The 16033-nt window shown below is 47.1% G+C and overlaps 2 protein-coding genes across 3 annotated transcripts; one reads left to right on the top strand and one right to left on the bottom strand.

Annotated features, from left to right (window-relative positions):
- Window positions 1-3125: 3125 nt before the first annotated feature.
- Window positions 3126-10370, bottom strand: LOC123022120 (DNA excision repair protein ERCC-6-like). Its single transcript, XM_044427545.1, has 2 exons — window positions 10184-10370; window positions 3126-7308 (listed from the first exon to the last, which is right to left on the bottom strand). The coding sequence occupies exons 1-2, from the start codon at window positions 10225-10227 to the stop codon at window positions 3618-3620; spliced, it is 3735 nt and encodes a 1244-aa protein (XP_044283480.1). The 5' UTR covers window positions 10228-10370; the 3' UTR covers window positions 3126-3617.
- A 1690-nt stretch (window positions 10371-12060) lies between these two features.
- Window positions 12061-16027, top strand: CHMP1B (charged multivesicular body protein 1B). 2 transcript variants are annotated; one of them, XM_044427531.1, is made up of 6 exons: window positions 12061-12219; window positions 13958-14055; window positions 14502-14648; window positions 15199-15267; window positions 15367-15474; window positions 15866-16027. In XM_044427531.1, exons 1-6 carry the CDS (start codon window positions 12204-12206, stop codon window positions 15911-15913), a joined length of 486 nt encoding a protein of 161 aa, XP_044283466.1. In that variant the 5' UTR covers window positions 12061-12203; the 3' UTR covers window positions 15914-16027. The 2 variants fall into 2 exon arrangements, with proteins under 2 accessions (XP_044283466.1, XP_044283467.1); XM_044427532.1 differs by lacking the exon at window positions 12061-12219 and having other exon boundaries at window positions 13951-14055.
- The last annotated feature ends 6 nt before the right edge of the window (window positions 16028-16033 follow it).

Below are 16033 nucleotides of genomic sequence, written 5' to 3' on the forward strand. Positions count from 1 at the left end.
TTCCCAAAGCTCGGTGTCCCCAGCTTCCTAGCGGCGCCCTGAACACCACGCGCAGCAGCAGCAGCAACACGCGAAGGCCGAAGCGAGCGCGTCGACGGAGGGAAGACCCGACCCGCTCCCCCCCGCCCGTCCGGAGCCGCGCACTCACCGGGACAGCCTCGCGGAATCGGCGGCTCGGGTCTCCTCTCTCCCGGTCGGCGGGACTCCCGCAAGCCCGACGGCGAGGGGGCGGGGAGGCGCGCCCCGCAGCGCCCTGGCGCGCCTTCCCCGCGGGGCGGCTCTGCCCGAGCCGGCGAGGGCGCGGCGAGAGCGACGCGCACAGGGGCCCCGGGACCCGCCAGTCCCCGCTGCGGCCCGGGGGGCGGCGCGGGGCGAGGGACGCCCGAAAGCGGGGCGGGAGGGGAGGGGGAGCGCGGAGCGGAGTCGCGGCGCCGGGTGCTGTCCGCCGCCGCGGTGGTGCTGAAATGCGCTCGGTCCTTCCCCGCCCGCCGCCCGCCTCCCGCGCCCCCGTCTCCGCGCTTGTAGCGTAAAAGAGTGGCCATGGCAACCCCGCGTCACACACTTTGACGGGGGGGGGGCCGCGAGAGGGGCTTCCTCCGCGCTTTGTGTCCGCGGGGGGCGCGGACGGAGCCCGGGCGAAGCAGCGGGCGAGGGGAAACCCACGGCTCCGCTCGCCTCGCCGCTGCCGGGTCGATCTCGCTTGGGCGGGAGCGGGGAAGAGCCCCTTCGGCTTGGTTGCCTCCTAGTTTGAGCAGCCTGTCTCGCTTGACTTTTTTGTTTTTAAGTGGGGCTCGGACAAGATCCGTTGGCAAGAGATTCGGGACAAACCGAAGAAAAGACGTCTCTGTACAAGACATAATTCATTGATGGAATTTGCTGCCCTGTGCCCGTATACACGGCTTTCAAAGTAGCTTCGATCCGCCGATGGCAATTCAGGGCGGCTTCGATGTGATGGAACTTCTGCTTTTAGAGAGGTGGAATAGCCCCAGTTCCCAGTTGCTGGGAAAGGGGGAGCCGAGCAGGGCTAGTGCCTTACTTGCCCTTATGAGGGACTTCCTTGACGTGTCAGGTTTCCCCTAGTGGAAACGGCTTCTTAGAGAACATTTCCTCTTTCATTCAGTGCCAATGGACACTCCTGAGGAAATGGCATGCTGTGAAGCTCGACCTGGACTGTACCACTTCAGGTTGTAGATGAGAGATGCATTCATTATAGGATTTATATACCACCCACATCTAAACAATAAAAGATAAAGGCATAAAAAGAGCAGAGCCCTGTATTAAAACAGATCATTACTAGAAAGCCATGTCTGGTCAAGCAAGGAAGACTTCTTACAACACAGATGTTTGCCTTTCAAAGTGCTGTGATTTACAACCATTGGTGGCTGCAGAAGCAACATTTCCTCCCAGCTCAGGAAAGGTTCTCAGTGGAGTCCTGAGATGACCCTCACGGATGTGCGGAAAGGTTTGCTTTCAATGGGCCCTGTGTTGCAGGCTGGGGGGGCTGGTGGACCCTGAAAACTGTGGCAAACAAGTGCCTTTCCCTATATAAAAATAAACGTTGTGCAATCAATGAAGATGTGCTGATGCTGAAGCCAGAGAGTGCAGCCTTGATCGGCTCCGCTTGTGACAACAGGAAGATGGATCACTTCTGACTGGGATGCAGTTGTGCAGCTTTCCGAGACGTCAAGGCATATCTGCCTCTTTCAAGGCATGACGTCAGCAAGACATGAGTCAGTCCAAAGAGAGAAAGCAGCCACTTTAATCGGTTCTATATTTATAATTTCAAAGCAAAGGAAATGCTCTCTGGGCAGGATCAGGTGTGCGGGGGGTTGTTTTATTAGTAAGCTGTATTGCATGTTGTTGTGACTTTAGCTCTTGACTTGCAAGGGTCTTTCATTTGGGGAAAATGGGATCATAGCTAGGATGGTGGATTAGTGCTAAGGAATCTCTGCTTACAGGACTGTGTGTGGCATCTCACAACCCTTGAAATGCATGAAAATAAACTCTGGTGCATTTTGGACAAGCACATGGATTTTCCAGAGCAAGCCATTTTCTAACGAAGGGGCAGTGCAAAGTATTCCCTATAGAACAGCCTCCCTCCCACCAGATGTGTTGTACTACAACTCCCAGCATCCCCAGTATCCACTTCTGGAGGATAAGCTGCTATGTCTTAAAGCACCCCCCTTTCCAGCATTTCAAGGCATATCCAAAGTCATGAAAGTTTTCTTGTTAAATGAAGAATAAAAGAAGGAATGAGACTGTATATGGAGAAAAAGATTTTGCATGGGCACTGAAAAGTATATCAGATTTAAGTGTTATTATTATTGGAGAGTTTCTATTTGAAACATTTGCACATCCCCTTCTTTGCTACCAAAGCAAGGACATATTTAAGGCAGGGGTGCAGCACCTTTGCACACTCCCCCCACCTCCAATATTCCCCCGATGGTTTTTTTGGCCAACTGGGCATTCAACAGCAGTGCCAAGCTCCTGAGGGTAGTCTCAACCATGCCATCTATTTGCAAGGTGACAGAGAGCAATCTCTCTGGCTCCAGGCAGTCCTGAGTGACACCGATTTTCTGGACCCATTTTAAACTGGTTTCAGAGTAGTTCATGGAGTTGAGCCTGCTCTGGTCACTCTAGCGCATGGGTCCTCAAACGACAGCCCGCGGGACAGATCTGGCCCACCATGCCTATTCATCCAGCCTGCACTGCCCCCTGCCCCCTGCCACGCGGGTATGGCAGCCCGCCTGGTCTCTGGGACATCATGGAGAGACTGTCACCTATCTTGAAGTCGTGGCACTGGCTGCCAATACATCGCTGGACAGAGTAAAAGCCCGTCATGGTTTGGACCCATGGATTCATGTGTCCAATATACCTTCTGGAGGACCATTGCCAGCTAAGTTCTTTTGAGGATAATCTCCTGAAGTCTGTTCCTGTAAGCTTAAAGTCCCAGAGGACCTTCTCGGAGGTTGCCCCTATGCAGTGGAATGATCTGCCAGGAGAATTGCATCTGATATCCCAGATTAGCACCTTTAAGAGGGAGTTAGAGATGCATCTCTTTCAACAGACCTTCCCAGATTAGTTTTCATATTGGTTTTATTTTAACTAGTGTTAATCACTGATTTTAATTTCTTGTAAACTGCCAAAAGCGTATGAGAAGGGGGTGATATATAGACACACATAAAATTTCTCACAATGCACATATTTACCTTCCAATTGTCTGTCAATACTAACAATTGGTTGTAAAACTGTTACATAACACTTTAAAGTAATTAACATTGAACATGTACAAAAAACAGGGATTCCTTTAACATCTGAATAATGCAATCATGTTTTTCCTTCTGGATTCTGCTCCCAGTCTTCCACCCAAGGAAGTGCAAACAGTAGAAAAGTTCTTCACCAAAGGTAACATATGTTCCTCCACATATTTTGGCCCACAAGTCTCATCATCTCTCACTATTGGCAATGTTAACTAGGGCTGATGGCAGCTGTAGGAGCTGCAGGCCAAAGCAGGGCAGCCTGTCCCTGGCCCAGACCAAGGAACGCTGCTGTTAAATCTTCTCCGGAGGAACAGCCGACTCCTCTGAGAGAATGATTTGCCCTTTCCATGACTCTGCTTATTCAGAAAGGAGGAAAGCCATCTTTCCAGAATCTGCAGTTTCACTTGCTGTTTCCTCCTCCAGCTCCATTGAAAGAGAAGTAGACCTGGAATCAAAATCCTTTTGAAAAGAAATTTCTTGAGAGTTGTCATTGACAGATTCCACTGTTTCTTTCATGTCTTCCAACTGATCTTGTACCATGTTAACAATGGATCTTCGAGAAGCAGTTGATCTTCTTCCACTAACTTTTATCCTTGGAGAGAAAGAAAAACTGGCTATAAGCCTGTTAGACTTTGGTGTTGACATACATATTTCATCCAAATTATTTAAATCATATGATTTTATACGCATGTCATCCAGATTTTCAAGACCCACATTTTCTTCTTCCTCATCTGAAACTATTCTTCTCACTGTTTTCTTTTTACAATGAAAAGAAACCTCACTATCGTCCATCAAAGACTCATGTGTGTTGTTAGAAGAATCCAAAATAGCAGATCCTATTATATTCTTGCTAGGCCCAATTCTTCCACTGCCTCTGTTTTCTCCTACCCCAGAGTGAGCCAAAGAGCTACCACTACTGTCCACTTTTAACTGAAATCCTTCATTTTCGATATACTCCACTGACACATCTGTTTTTGAGATGTCTTGACGTTCTTCCATAGACTCTTCCAATGCAAGATTGAAATTAGCCTGGTATGGGGAAGAACCAGAGAAGGACTCGTCCTCTAGCATAATTCCACTCATCCTAGATTTCTGGTCTGTACTGAACCAGGACATTTTATTGGCCTGCAGTGGAAAAGGTGATTTGGCTTTTAGTTCATTACTTTCACACGTCTCTGTGTGTGTGCTTGTGGCAACATCAAGGCACGTTTCACTCTTGATTTGTTGCTTACCATCATCAGAAACATGTTCAAATGACTGCTGCAGCAGTTCCATTTGGACATCGTCAAACACGCTATTTGCCTTGCCGGTTGAATGATAAGAGGCTATTTTGGATTCAGGACTGTGATTCTCCATTTTACATAAAGGAGAAGCTTGCAGAAAAGAAGATCTAGTGCTTGGAATGTGTTTCTGCTCATATTCTAGTAGCTGTGCTAGTTTATTATGCTCTTTGCTCTTGGAAAGTGATGCATCCGTATGGGAGATGCTCCAGTTCACTTGTTCATCATCCCCATCCTCACCAGGTAGATCACAGGACATCACTTCAGATTCAGGACTATAGTTCTCCTTGTTGGACAATGCGTGAGCGTGAGGAAAAGGAGATCTTTTGCTTAGATCATGTTTCTGCTTGTATTCTTGCATCCTCTCTGGATCACATTCATTCTTGGACAGTGATGGATCTATATTAGATATATTTTGAAGCATTTGCACATCTTCCACATCCTCAATGACTAGACTTGTCATTCTAGAGCTCACATTGACAATATCTTGTGTGTTATCATCATCAGATACAAGGTTGACAAACTCATCATTCTTAGTGGGTTCAACAGATACAGGTGAGATAAGATTACTCTTTGGAGAAGGCTTTGGTGGCTTTTTCTTTGGCTGGGTAGAAGATTGCATTTCTCTCAGCCAGGCTCCTTCAGTCATGTTTTTGATGTATCCCATCCCTTGGTCTTTCACTTGGGATTCTAGCTGTACCAGTTCTTGGGCCTTCTGTACCCTACCTTTAATGTACTGGCGGGCTTCTTCATCTTCTGCTTCATCTTCATGAATTTTTTCTTGTGTGTATATCAAGTCATGGTCTGAAATGCCAAATATGTTAAGCGAATAGAGGTACGCAATGTGTTCATCCAGCTGAGAGTCTGTCTTTCTTTGGTTGGCATGCAAGGATTGCAACTGGAGTTGGGTTGCTGAGCTTTGAGTATCTCCCAGTGTAAAGAGCTCTCGTAGTTCTTGCTGAGTGAAATATCTGTATGGGTTCCTATTGTCCCCCGTGCTTTGCCGTATTAGTGAGTCTTTAAAGACTTGCCTTCTATAGATTTTTTCTTCCACTGTACCACAGGTGATTAGCCGGTAAATCACAACATTGTTCTTTTGCCCAATTCTGTAAGCTCTATCGACAGCTTGAGCATCCGTAGCTGGATTCCAGCTGGGATCAAAGATCACCACCCTAGTGGCAGCTGTTAATGTTAAACCAACCCCTCCAACTTGAGTAGTAAGCAAAAAGATGGAATAGTCTCTATTCTTCTGGAACACACCAATCCGCTTTTCCCGTTCCTCCAAATGAGTCACTGTTCCATCAATGCGCATGAGTCTGAAGCGCTTGAGAGTTAAGAGGTGCTCTATAATATCCAGCATTTTTCTTGACTGGGAAAACACCAGGGTTCTGTGCCCCTCTTCCCGCAGTCTCTCCAGCAGGGCCATAAGGAACTGTAGCTTTCCAGACTCCTCTATCAGAACCTCATCAGAAATATGTTCAATACTTCTTTTTGTGCTCCAGAGCTCACCAGCTGCATTTTCACCATCACCTGCCCTGTCAGGATCGGATGTTTCCAGACCAAGCTGCTGACATGCCCGCGCTGACAACAGCCTGGGGTGGTCGCAGACCTTCTTCAGAACATTCAGCTCAGCCAACGGGGACCTTGTAGTCATCAACAACTCCTTTATATGATCCAGTGACAGAAAATTCCTATATATTTCTTCTTGAATGGGTGTTAAATACAGCCACACAATAAAGTCATTCTTTCTGGGAAGAGAGGGCATTGCAGGAGGAGTATCGTTACTTGGCTCTTCAAGGAGATTGCTTTTGAGTTCATGCTTAACTTTCTTCTGTAGTTCATCTTTACTCCGTCTTAGGAAATATGGCTTGATGATGGACATCAGGCTTTCTGAGATCTTAAGCCCCAGTGCCTTCTCCCCTGGGGTTGCATCCTTTGCTCTAGCTCTTGTGATAGGATTTTCATATTCCATCTTGAAGGTTTTCATGGTGCCTAGAAGCATCCCTTGACAAGCGAAGTCAAAAAGAGACCACAGTTCTTTTAGGTTGTTTTGGATTGGTGTCCCTGTGAGAAGGATGCGGTTTTTGGAAGGGATGGCATGCACAGCCTTTGTGGTTTTGGCCGATGGGGTTTTAATTTTATGCGCTTCATCGAGAATGACATAGTCCCAGACAAACTCCTTTCCAGCATAACTGGAGAGCTGCTGCCAATTGTTCAGCAGCATCTGGTACGTTGTAAGCAAGACTCCATTCTTCCTCTGGATCCTTTCTAGATTCCTGGTGCGTTCAGTCTTGCAGGCCCCATAAAAGGGTTTTATCCGGAGTCCCGGGGTCCACTTGGCAAACTCCTTCATCCAGTTGTTAACAAGGGTGGTTGGCATGATTAGCAGCACAGACTGGATGCGTTCTGCATCAAACATACCCGAGAGGAAAGCAATGATCTGAACTGTTTTGCCCAGGCCCATGTCATCTGCCAGGATGCCGCCTCTCCTTCCATCCCGGTATAAACTATATAGAAAGGCAACCCCTTCTCTCTGATATCCAAACAGTTTATCATGCATTTCGCCATACAACAGGAGTCCACTCTGACACACGTCCACAAAGCCATCCTCTTCCTGATCCAGTGCTAGCGAAGCCAATGCCTCCTCTAGTTTTCTTATATTCGACTTCAGCTTTTCACTGGGATGGATTTCAAAGGCCTGCCGGAACAGTCTGATAGATTCTTCCAGTTTCCCATTTCTGGCTTCCTGCTTTGCTTGGCACACGTAGCTGTAACATATAATGTAGTTCACCAAGTCAGAAATTGCCAGCAAAACCAATCCAAGGCTAGAGCAAACAAAAGCAAAGGAAAAGTCGCAGCAGCTTGCAAAAACCCAAATAGCAAAGACAGATTTTTTAAAAAAGCCAGCTGTATTAAAATTCAAAGAAGCAAGCATAAAAACAGGCCATGTTAATTATGAAAAGCCCTACAGAATTAAAAAGACTTTAAACACCTGACTACATTCAAGGAGATCTATAGGAGCCCCCCAAGGGAGGATTCTGCTAGTATGGTTCCACCATGACGGGTGGGTGCTTCCAGGCAAAAGCTGAATGCTGTCATTTATTTATTTTGCGATTTATATCCTGCCTTTTTTCCTGCAAAGGGCTCAAAGCAGCTTACATCATTCTCCTCCTCCATCTTATCCCCACAACAACAGCCCTGTGAGGTAGGTTGGGCTGAGAGTCTGTGACTGGCCCAAAGTCACCCAGTGGGCTCCATGGCCGAACGGGGACTCAAACCCGGATCGCCTGAGTCCCAGGCCCATGCTCTGAACCACCACACCACACTGGCTCTCTTTTCCCACTCTTTTTTTTGACAGGAATTCAAAGCAGCTTACAATCTTCCTCCTCCTCCTGTCCATTTTATCTTCAAAACAACCCTTTGAGGTAGGTTGGGCTGAGAGTCTGTGTCTGTCCCAAAGTCACCCAGTTGGCTCCATGGCTGAGCGGGGACTCGAACCTGGATTGCCCGAGTCCCATGCCCACACTCTTAACCACTACACCACACTAGCTCATTGCATTTGTGGCATCTTATCAGTCCAGCTGTTACCTTTATTCTCTTATGTTTCCCTCATTGTTTCTTCCCCCTTTTCTCTTTCTGCAGAAATCCAGAAAGAAAGAAGTCAGAAGACTTGCACAACGATTTGCCATTGGCGGTGCCAGGAGCTGTCCAAACCACTTTGACTCCAGTCCAACGTTAGCCCTATGTATGCTTTTATTTCAGAATTTACAAACCACTTCACATTCCAAACCCCCAAAATGGTTCACATTAGAAAACAAAATGTCATCAGAAAAAACAGGATAAACAAGTGTCCCTTCCTCACTTAAGTCAACCCACTGAAATGAATGGGACATAAGTTAGGCTAAAACTCGATGTAACTCCTACTGTGTTATCAGTACTGTCTTTGTGTTAATGTCAAATCAGAGAGGGAACACAGATTATCATCTCAGGCAGGCTTCCATGAATGAAGGAGGCCCCTCGGAAGCTAGGAGTCATTATTTAACAAAACAAACAGCAAATCCTTCTACAGCAGCTGAGTCACAAAAAGTATGTTTCCCAAGATGACATTTTATCATCCTACAAAGCCACTGCTAAGCAAAGGTCAACAGTGAGTATGGGGTTTTACAGTTTCGAGGCAGAATCCACTGGGGAGCTTACACCCCGCAGAATCCTTTCTGCTGGTTCTCTTTGCGAAGCACGAAGAAGGTCTACTACAACTTATCCCAGGGAGAATGAACTCTTGCTAGGGGGAACTCTGAAGTGCATGGAAATGCTGTTTTCTAGGAGGCAGGCAGAGCATTTCACTTGCTTGATGTTGCTCCAGAACTGGTCATCTGCCTTATGCAAGCAGTCAGTTCTGCTTGTACAATGAAATTGGCATGGACAGTCTCAGAGAATAAAATGGAGAAGAGCGGAGGAGGAGCAAGAACCACTCATCTCATGACCACTGACTAGAGATGATGAGAATTGTAGTCTGACACAGACAGAGAGCACCGGGGTTGAAGAAGATGGATTAGGGCTGCAGTTCTGCTTACCGGACTGCAATGGGATTTGTTTCAGAATAGAAATGCACAGAATTGTGCTGCAAGTCTGCTCACTCCTCCACTGTAGGAATGTTACAAAGTGCAGATGTTGGAGTATCTACCCCTGTGCTCAGCATTCTTTCTCCTTCCCACACTTCTACTCTACTACAAGCCTGAAGAAGCTGCCACGAGTGCCAATTTTTTGGTAGAAAGGCAGGGTATAAATCAGTTAAAAAAACAAGAACACAATTTATGATATTTTGGTTGTTCTAAATAGAAGTATAATTGATTTTTATGCTAATAGATCAACATCTGTATACACTGCAGGTTCACAGGGGAGAGCCGTCTCTAACATAGGGGTCTCAAACTCAACTTACCTGGGGGCCGCTGGAAGGATAGTCTGGGTGAGGCTGGGCCGCAGCAAGTATTCCACCACCGCGGTGGTGGTGGTGGGCCGCTCATCCCACGGCCGGCCCGGGCGCCGCCGGCGCTTTGAAGGCCGCAGGACCCCTCCCCTGTGCCCCGTCCATCCCGGCAATTGGCCCGTGGGTCGCGGGTTTGAGACCCCTGCTCTAACAGATGTCTCTCAAGACAATTATTCTATTCCTTATTCAGTGTATATGGGATGGCACCCTTGGACCCCTTTTTCACTTCTGGCCTTGACCAAGAACACCCTGAGTCCCAAACCAGTCAAGCTACGGCCTTTGGCAAACTCTTCCAGCCTGGATCTAAACTTCTCATCCTGCTTAGAGTAGACCCACTTAAATCAATGCAGCCTTAGCAGCCTGCCCCCTTGATTTTGCTCCATGCAATTCCGGATCCAGGCCAGAGGGAAAGTTAGAATTTTCCCACGGAAACAGCATAGAGAACCAACGGGAGAATAACCTACAACTTCTATATTATAAGAAGTTGCAGCTTATTTATATAGGTTTCTATTGCAAGAAGGTTTACACTGCAAGCCGTCCAGAGTGGAACCGTAATGGACGGGATAGAAATACCCTAACAAAGAAAATATATATAAATAAAAACTTCGACTCCTTCGCAACCTTGGAAGCAAATCCACCCGCCCCTGCTGCTTTACCTCCGGTACTGCTCCGCCTGCGCGGGATCCAGCGGCTCGGCCATGATGCGCTCGCCAAAGAGACGCACCAAACTGCTCGGATTGTATTCGAAAGCGCGCGCTCCCCCCGCGGCTCCGTCCTCCCAGCCTATCACCGAGCGCCATGCAAAACAGTCCCCGGTCGCTAGCCACTCAGCTCGCTGCGAACGCCATCGCGGGCGACGGGGGGCGACGCAGCCATCCGGGAAGGAGGAGAGCTGCCCATTCGTTCATTCAAAATCCACGACCTCCCTACAGAGATAAAAATGAAGAGGTGACATTCGGTGTTGAACGACAACATTCCGCATTCCTTTGGCTTCCCCCCCACCCGTCCTACCACTCATGAGCAAAACTGAACTTTCAGGGTAATTTGATTAAGCAGCCGTGTGCCCCTCGTAGGGCAAATCCTACGCATTTTAATTCTATACATGGCTCCACAGAGCTAAGTCCCATTGTTCTAAATGCTTATTTACAGACAAATAGGGAAAGGCTTGTCTCCTAGGGAAGCTATCCCTTGCACCTTTAGCGAGTGCCAGGGAACGGTGAGTAAAACCACCGGGGGATTTACACCTCCTAACCTCATCGTCAATTCAAGGTTGCAGATTGCCCAATGAGATGGGCTCCGCGTCGTGCGTATGATAGCCTCCGTGATATCGGTCGTGCTTGTGACTTTGGCTTGTGCCGCAGCAAGCCATAGACGGTGTGGGGCGAGCCCTCCGCGTTGCTTTCGTCCCGGAATGAATGAGATTGGCGCATTTCTTCTGCAGCAAAGCAGCTGTCGGGAACGCTCCGTGACGTGTGATGCTCAGTAAAACGATCTGATTCATCTCTGAAAGCCAGCCAAGGTTCCAAATCCATCTGCTAACTTCCTATTTCCTGCCCGTCCCCGGGGCTACTGTCTGAAAAGGCTACTCAAGACTCAATCCTACGCACGGCTAGACTGGAAAAAGTCCTGCTATCCTACCGTTCCCAACTAGTATGACCCATGGCCAAGCCGTCTGGGAATGATGGACATTGCAGTCCAACCCGTCTTATTTTAAACAAATTAAAATGATAGGTCAGGTGGAAATCCTACACATTCATGAGAAAGTATGCCCCGTCGAACACAGTGGGATGTATTCCCCAGTAAACATGTATAGGATTGTGCTGCAATTCTGCGAGGTTCCCTGCCCAGGGAAATGGTCCTGGCGTGTTAACATCTTGAGCAATGAGAGGATGGAGGAAAGAGGGGCAACTTTTCATAATGTACTTAAGATCTGGATCTTTGTAAAGTGCCCACAGAGCTTCGGCTATCGGGATGGTATAAAATGCAATAAACCAAATGAAAATGAATCAAATTGCATTTCATTATATGCGGGAGCTTTCTCGATACGATACCCCTCGGACAGTTTCGTGCCTACATTACAAAAAAAAAAAAAAAAAAGAGAGAGAGAGAGAGACTCTCACTCCAAATTGCTGGATTAGCGCTCCCGGGAGACCCAGCTAGTAAGGCCAAGTATAAGGAATGATGGGAACTGTAATTTAACCCCCCCACACCCGTGAGAACAAGTCTTTGAGGCTGTAGTTGCCCATACTTGCCTGTAGAGGGCAGTGACGGAACGGTGCAATCAAAACAAACAGGGCCCCTCCCAGCGAGGAGACGCCACCAGCCGGAAGAAAAACCCCATTGGCTGGGAGACGAAAAAAAAAGATGTCCGCTTGCGAATGGGATTCGCCGCTGACCAGGGAGCGTCTTCCGGAGGCCGCGCTTTCATTGGCCAGGGCCGTGCACGCATGCGCAGCTTGCCTCCTTCGGGCCTGGGTTGCTGCTCCCCTCCTTCCTGGTCAGTGCGCCCCGCCCCTGACCGCGTGACAGGATGCCGGGGCGGGAACTCGGGCTCGCTGGGCGGAGGAGGAAGCAGGAAGCGCGTCTCTCCGAGGAAAAACAACCCGCCGCGGAGCCGGAGCGACGCCAGCGCCGCATCCCACTCTCGCTCGACGGGGCCCGGCCTCGAGCGCCGCCATGTCCAATATGGAGAGTATCCTTAACGACGGTGCCTGCTGAGGGAGAGCGGAGGGGAGGGGCGGGGCGCCGAGGCGGTTAAGGGGGACAACGAAGCCCCGCCCCCTGGTTTGCCGTGGGTGGGCGTGGCCAGCTCGGGGCGCTCCCCCCCCCCCGCGGGGAGCTGCTGGGGCGCCGCCAGCGGGCAGGGCGTAAGAGCAGCCTTGCGATCCGCTGTGCCTCTCCTGGGGGGACAGGAGTCGGTGGGGGGTCTCCTTGCCCTTGCAGCACCTGCCTTAGTGCTGCTTTCCCCAGCCTGGCGCCCCTTGGATGACCACTCCCGTCAGCCCCAGCAAGCACGGGATTCAGGGAGTTGTCCAAAACACCTGGGGGCCTTCTAGTTGCAGAAATCTGCCTTGGAGTGAGTGATGGGGAGGCTTATTGGGATCAACTGCCAATGGGTTATGGTGAATTGCCTTTCAAAGTTTGTGATTTATTTCAGGGTCTCACAACTTACGGTCCTCCAGAAGTTTTGGCTTCAGCTCCTGGCATTCCTCGCCATTGGCTATGCCAGCTATGACTGATGAGAGCTGCAGGCTGAAGTTTAGAGGGCCGTGGGGCATTCCTGCCAGATTTATTATTTGTGTATTTATTTCCTGCCTTTCAGCAGTTGGAGGTTGTGTCAGTCAGGCTCCTTGTTCTGGCAACAACCCTGTGAGATAGTTTCGGATGGCCAGAGGTCACCCAGTGATCTTTGCTACTGAATGGTGCTTTGAACCTGGGGTTCCCCAGCCCTCAATCAAGGCTCCCTGGTGTTACTTGATAAAGAAAAGCCTTTATGGTGGCACCTTTAATAGCTTGCAAGTTTATTGTCTCATTTGCTTTTGTGAACTTAGTGAAGCATTACAGTCCAATGACAGTTACCTAGTATATCTAGGGGTGTGTGTGAGTACCGAGAAAGGAATGATAAACAGTGGCAGTCACAGCAAGTGCATTGCATGTACATAAGAGCAACTGGAAACAATGCAGTCTTCCTAGCTTTTCTATGTACCTGTGTATGCATTGTGATGTGTTTGGTAGACTGCAGATACATTTGATGCACCTGACAAAGTGGACTGTACTCCATGAGAGCAGGATGATGATGAAGATGATGATGACGATTGGTTGTTTTAATCAGTTCAATGTGTTGTATCCCCCTCTTGCTTCATTCTGTTTTAGCTTTAGTAATTGTTTCTTTACTTTTGTTTATTATTGACTCTGCTGTTATTATTGGCTTCATCGCAATAGCAAATTGTTTTGTATTGTTGTATAGATTATATTGTTAGCTGCTTAGAGAACCTTATGGCTGATTGGGTAGCATACAAATAAAAAAATATTTTCAATAGAAGTAAATTAATCAGCCCTTTTTAGGGCAGGAAGGGAGAGAGAGCAAGGCATTGACGACTATGCTTTCTGCCTGAAGAATATAAAAATAAGTATGTGGAGTGTCAGAGGCTGTTTTATATTGAGGAAGTATATGTTAATGTAGATTAAATGTACTTTATTTAATGTACTTTTACTTTTTACCTCCTCCTGTCTCCCCCAAGCTTTGGGGCCAGGAGGTACTCCAGTGTACAGCACTTGCTTCGAGTAGTCAAAACACTTACTGGAGTGTTTACTACTCAGTATTACTACTCAGTATTGATGGATAAACATTTTTGACCCTGTCTTTAGACTTAATGCTGTCAGCAGTGCAAGCATCACTTGTTGAACATAATCCTTAACTAGAATGATAGAACACCTGTTTAACTTGAAATTTGCTGCCAAAGAGCTGAGCAGAAATGCCAAAAAATGTGATAAAGAAGAAAAGATTGAAAAAGCTAAAATTAAGAAGGTGAGAGAATAAGAAGTTGGCCATTTTTCTTGCACTCGGTTTGGTATCATGTAACCAGATGATTTGCTGTAACATTAGAAAGTTAATATGCAATACTGGTGATAATACTGTTTCTGCATATGATATACTCACGTTAAAATCAATGCAAAAATAATTTAGTTTTTCAGGTTAGCTTACAGCATCTCAGCATCACCACTCTGTACTATCTGTGGATAGTAGGTGAGCATTAATTCTCATTTGGGTTGCAAAGCAGCTATTTTCCATTTTTTTAAAATTGGGGGTGGTGGTGGAATGAAGCAACACATGGTCACAGTTTGCCATTGTCCCGCTTACTGCCCTGCATGTCTACCAGGATTTGAAAGTGTATGCTTGTTGAACGGTAAGATTAGCTAATGCCCCTTTAAAGCTGAGGTTCTGCTTTTTTTCCCGTGTTTGTAAAATAAAAGGCAATTCAGAAGGGTAATACCGAAGTTGCAAGAATACATGCAGAAAATGCAATCCGGCAAAAGAATCAAGCAATCAACTTCTTGCGCATGAGTGCCCGGGTGGATGCTGTTGCAGCGAGGGTCCAGACAGCAGTGACTATGGGCAAGGTAAGCAGTGTCCTTGGGGTCTGGCTGGCAACACAGTGTACCCCCAAAATCCTTTTTATGTTGCTCATAACACTAGGGGGAAGGGCCATAACTCTGGGGGAGCTGTGTGCTTTTTTGCATGCAGAAGTCCTCAGGTTCAGTCCCTGGCATGAGTCCCTGGAGGGCTGAGATAGCCGGCCCCGAACCATGAGCTGCTCTTGATTATTGTGAACAGTTCTGAGCTTGAGGGACTAATTGCCTGGCTTAGTGTAACTCATCTTCTGTGTGTTCCTTCTTTCCATTGGATGGCCTGGGCAAGGCAGATCCACGGATATTTGCCATATGCTTCTTTGTAATGAGAAAAAATTCTGAAGAATGTCATATTTCTTTCTTAAGAATATATTCTTCATGTTTGCTTAAGAGGCTGTAATACTAATCAGTACTGTGAAGTTCAAGGTTATGTTATTTTAATGCTACTTTCCTGCCATAAACTTCTACTCTGCTCTAAGTACATATATAATACATAATCAACATGTGGTTTTTAGATAAGTGTATATATATTCTCTTCTAGGTGACAAAGTCAATGGCTGGAGTAGTTAAATCTATGGATGCTACATTGAAGAGTATGAACTTAGAAAAGGTAAGCTCATGATTTCAGATGCTAACATTTTATCCTCTGTTACTAACTCGGCACATTTCACATTTTTCATTACTGGCTTGTTCCCATTGCTTACCTCAGATCTCTGCCTTGATGGACAAATTTGAACAGCAGTTTGAAACCTTAGATGTTCAGACAGCACAGATGGAAGACACGATGAGTAATACCACTACGCTAACAACACCACAAGTAAGCCCCCATTAAGACAGATTAGTTGTGCCCAGTGTCATCTTTCCTTGGCCCCGTGAAACAAAATTTCTAAGAAAAGCTGCTGGGACTATGATTTATTTTGAAATATTTGAGTGTAGTCCTTAGCATGTCTGTTCATACATAATTCCTGCTGAATTCAGTTGGGTTTGCTCCCATGCTACTGTACATACACTTACAGAGAATAAGTTTTAAAGTATTTCTAAACAGTGTCTCAACAGATCATTTTGCTGTGTGAATGCTTGCAGCTCCCTCTTGTGGTAAAGAACTCAAAGTTCAAAAACTGCTTTATTATTTCACTGTGATTTTTGTGTTATGCCTTGTTACTGTGATTTCTCTGTGTTAAATTAGTTTGGCTTTCTTCTCTTTAAAGAATCAAGTGGATATGCTGCTGAACGAAATGGCCGATGAGGCTGGGTGAGTGTTCGAAGGACTGAAGCATGGGGTATTCTAGTGGCAGCGAATCCGTGGAGTTAGAGAGAGCAACCTGAGCAGTGGCTGTATTTCGAATGGGCCTGTGCTCTTCATCCAGAGAGCATCA

This window comes from Varanus komodoensis, unplaced genomic scaffold (assembly GCF_004798865.1).
Source record: "Varanus komodoensis strain SLA01 unplaced genomic scaffold, ASM479886v1 scaffold18_3, whole genome shotgun sequence".
NCBI classification, from domain to species: domain Eukaryota; kingdom Metazoa; phylum Chordata; class Lepidosauria; order Squamata; family Varanidae; genus Varanus; species Varanus komodoensis.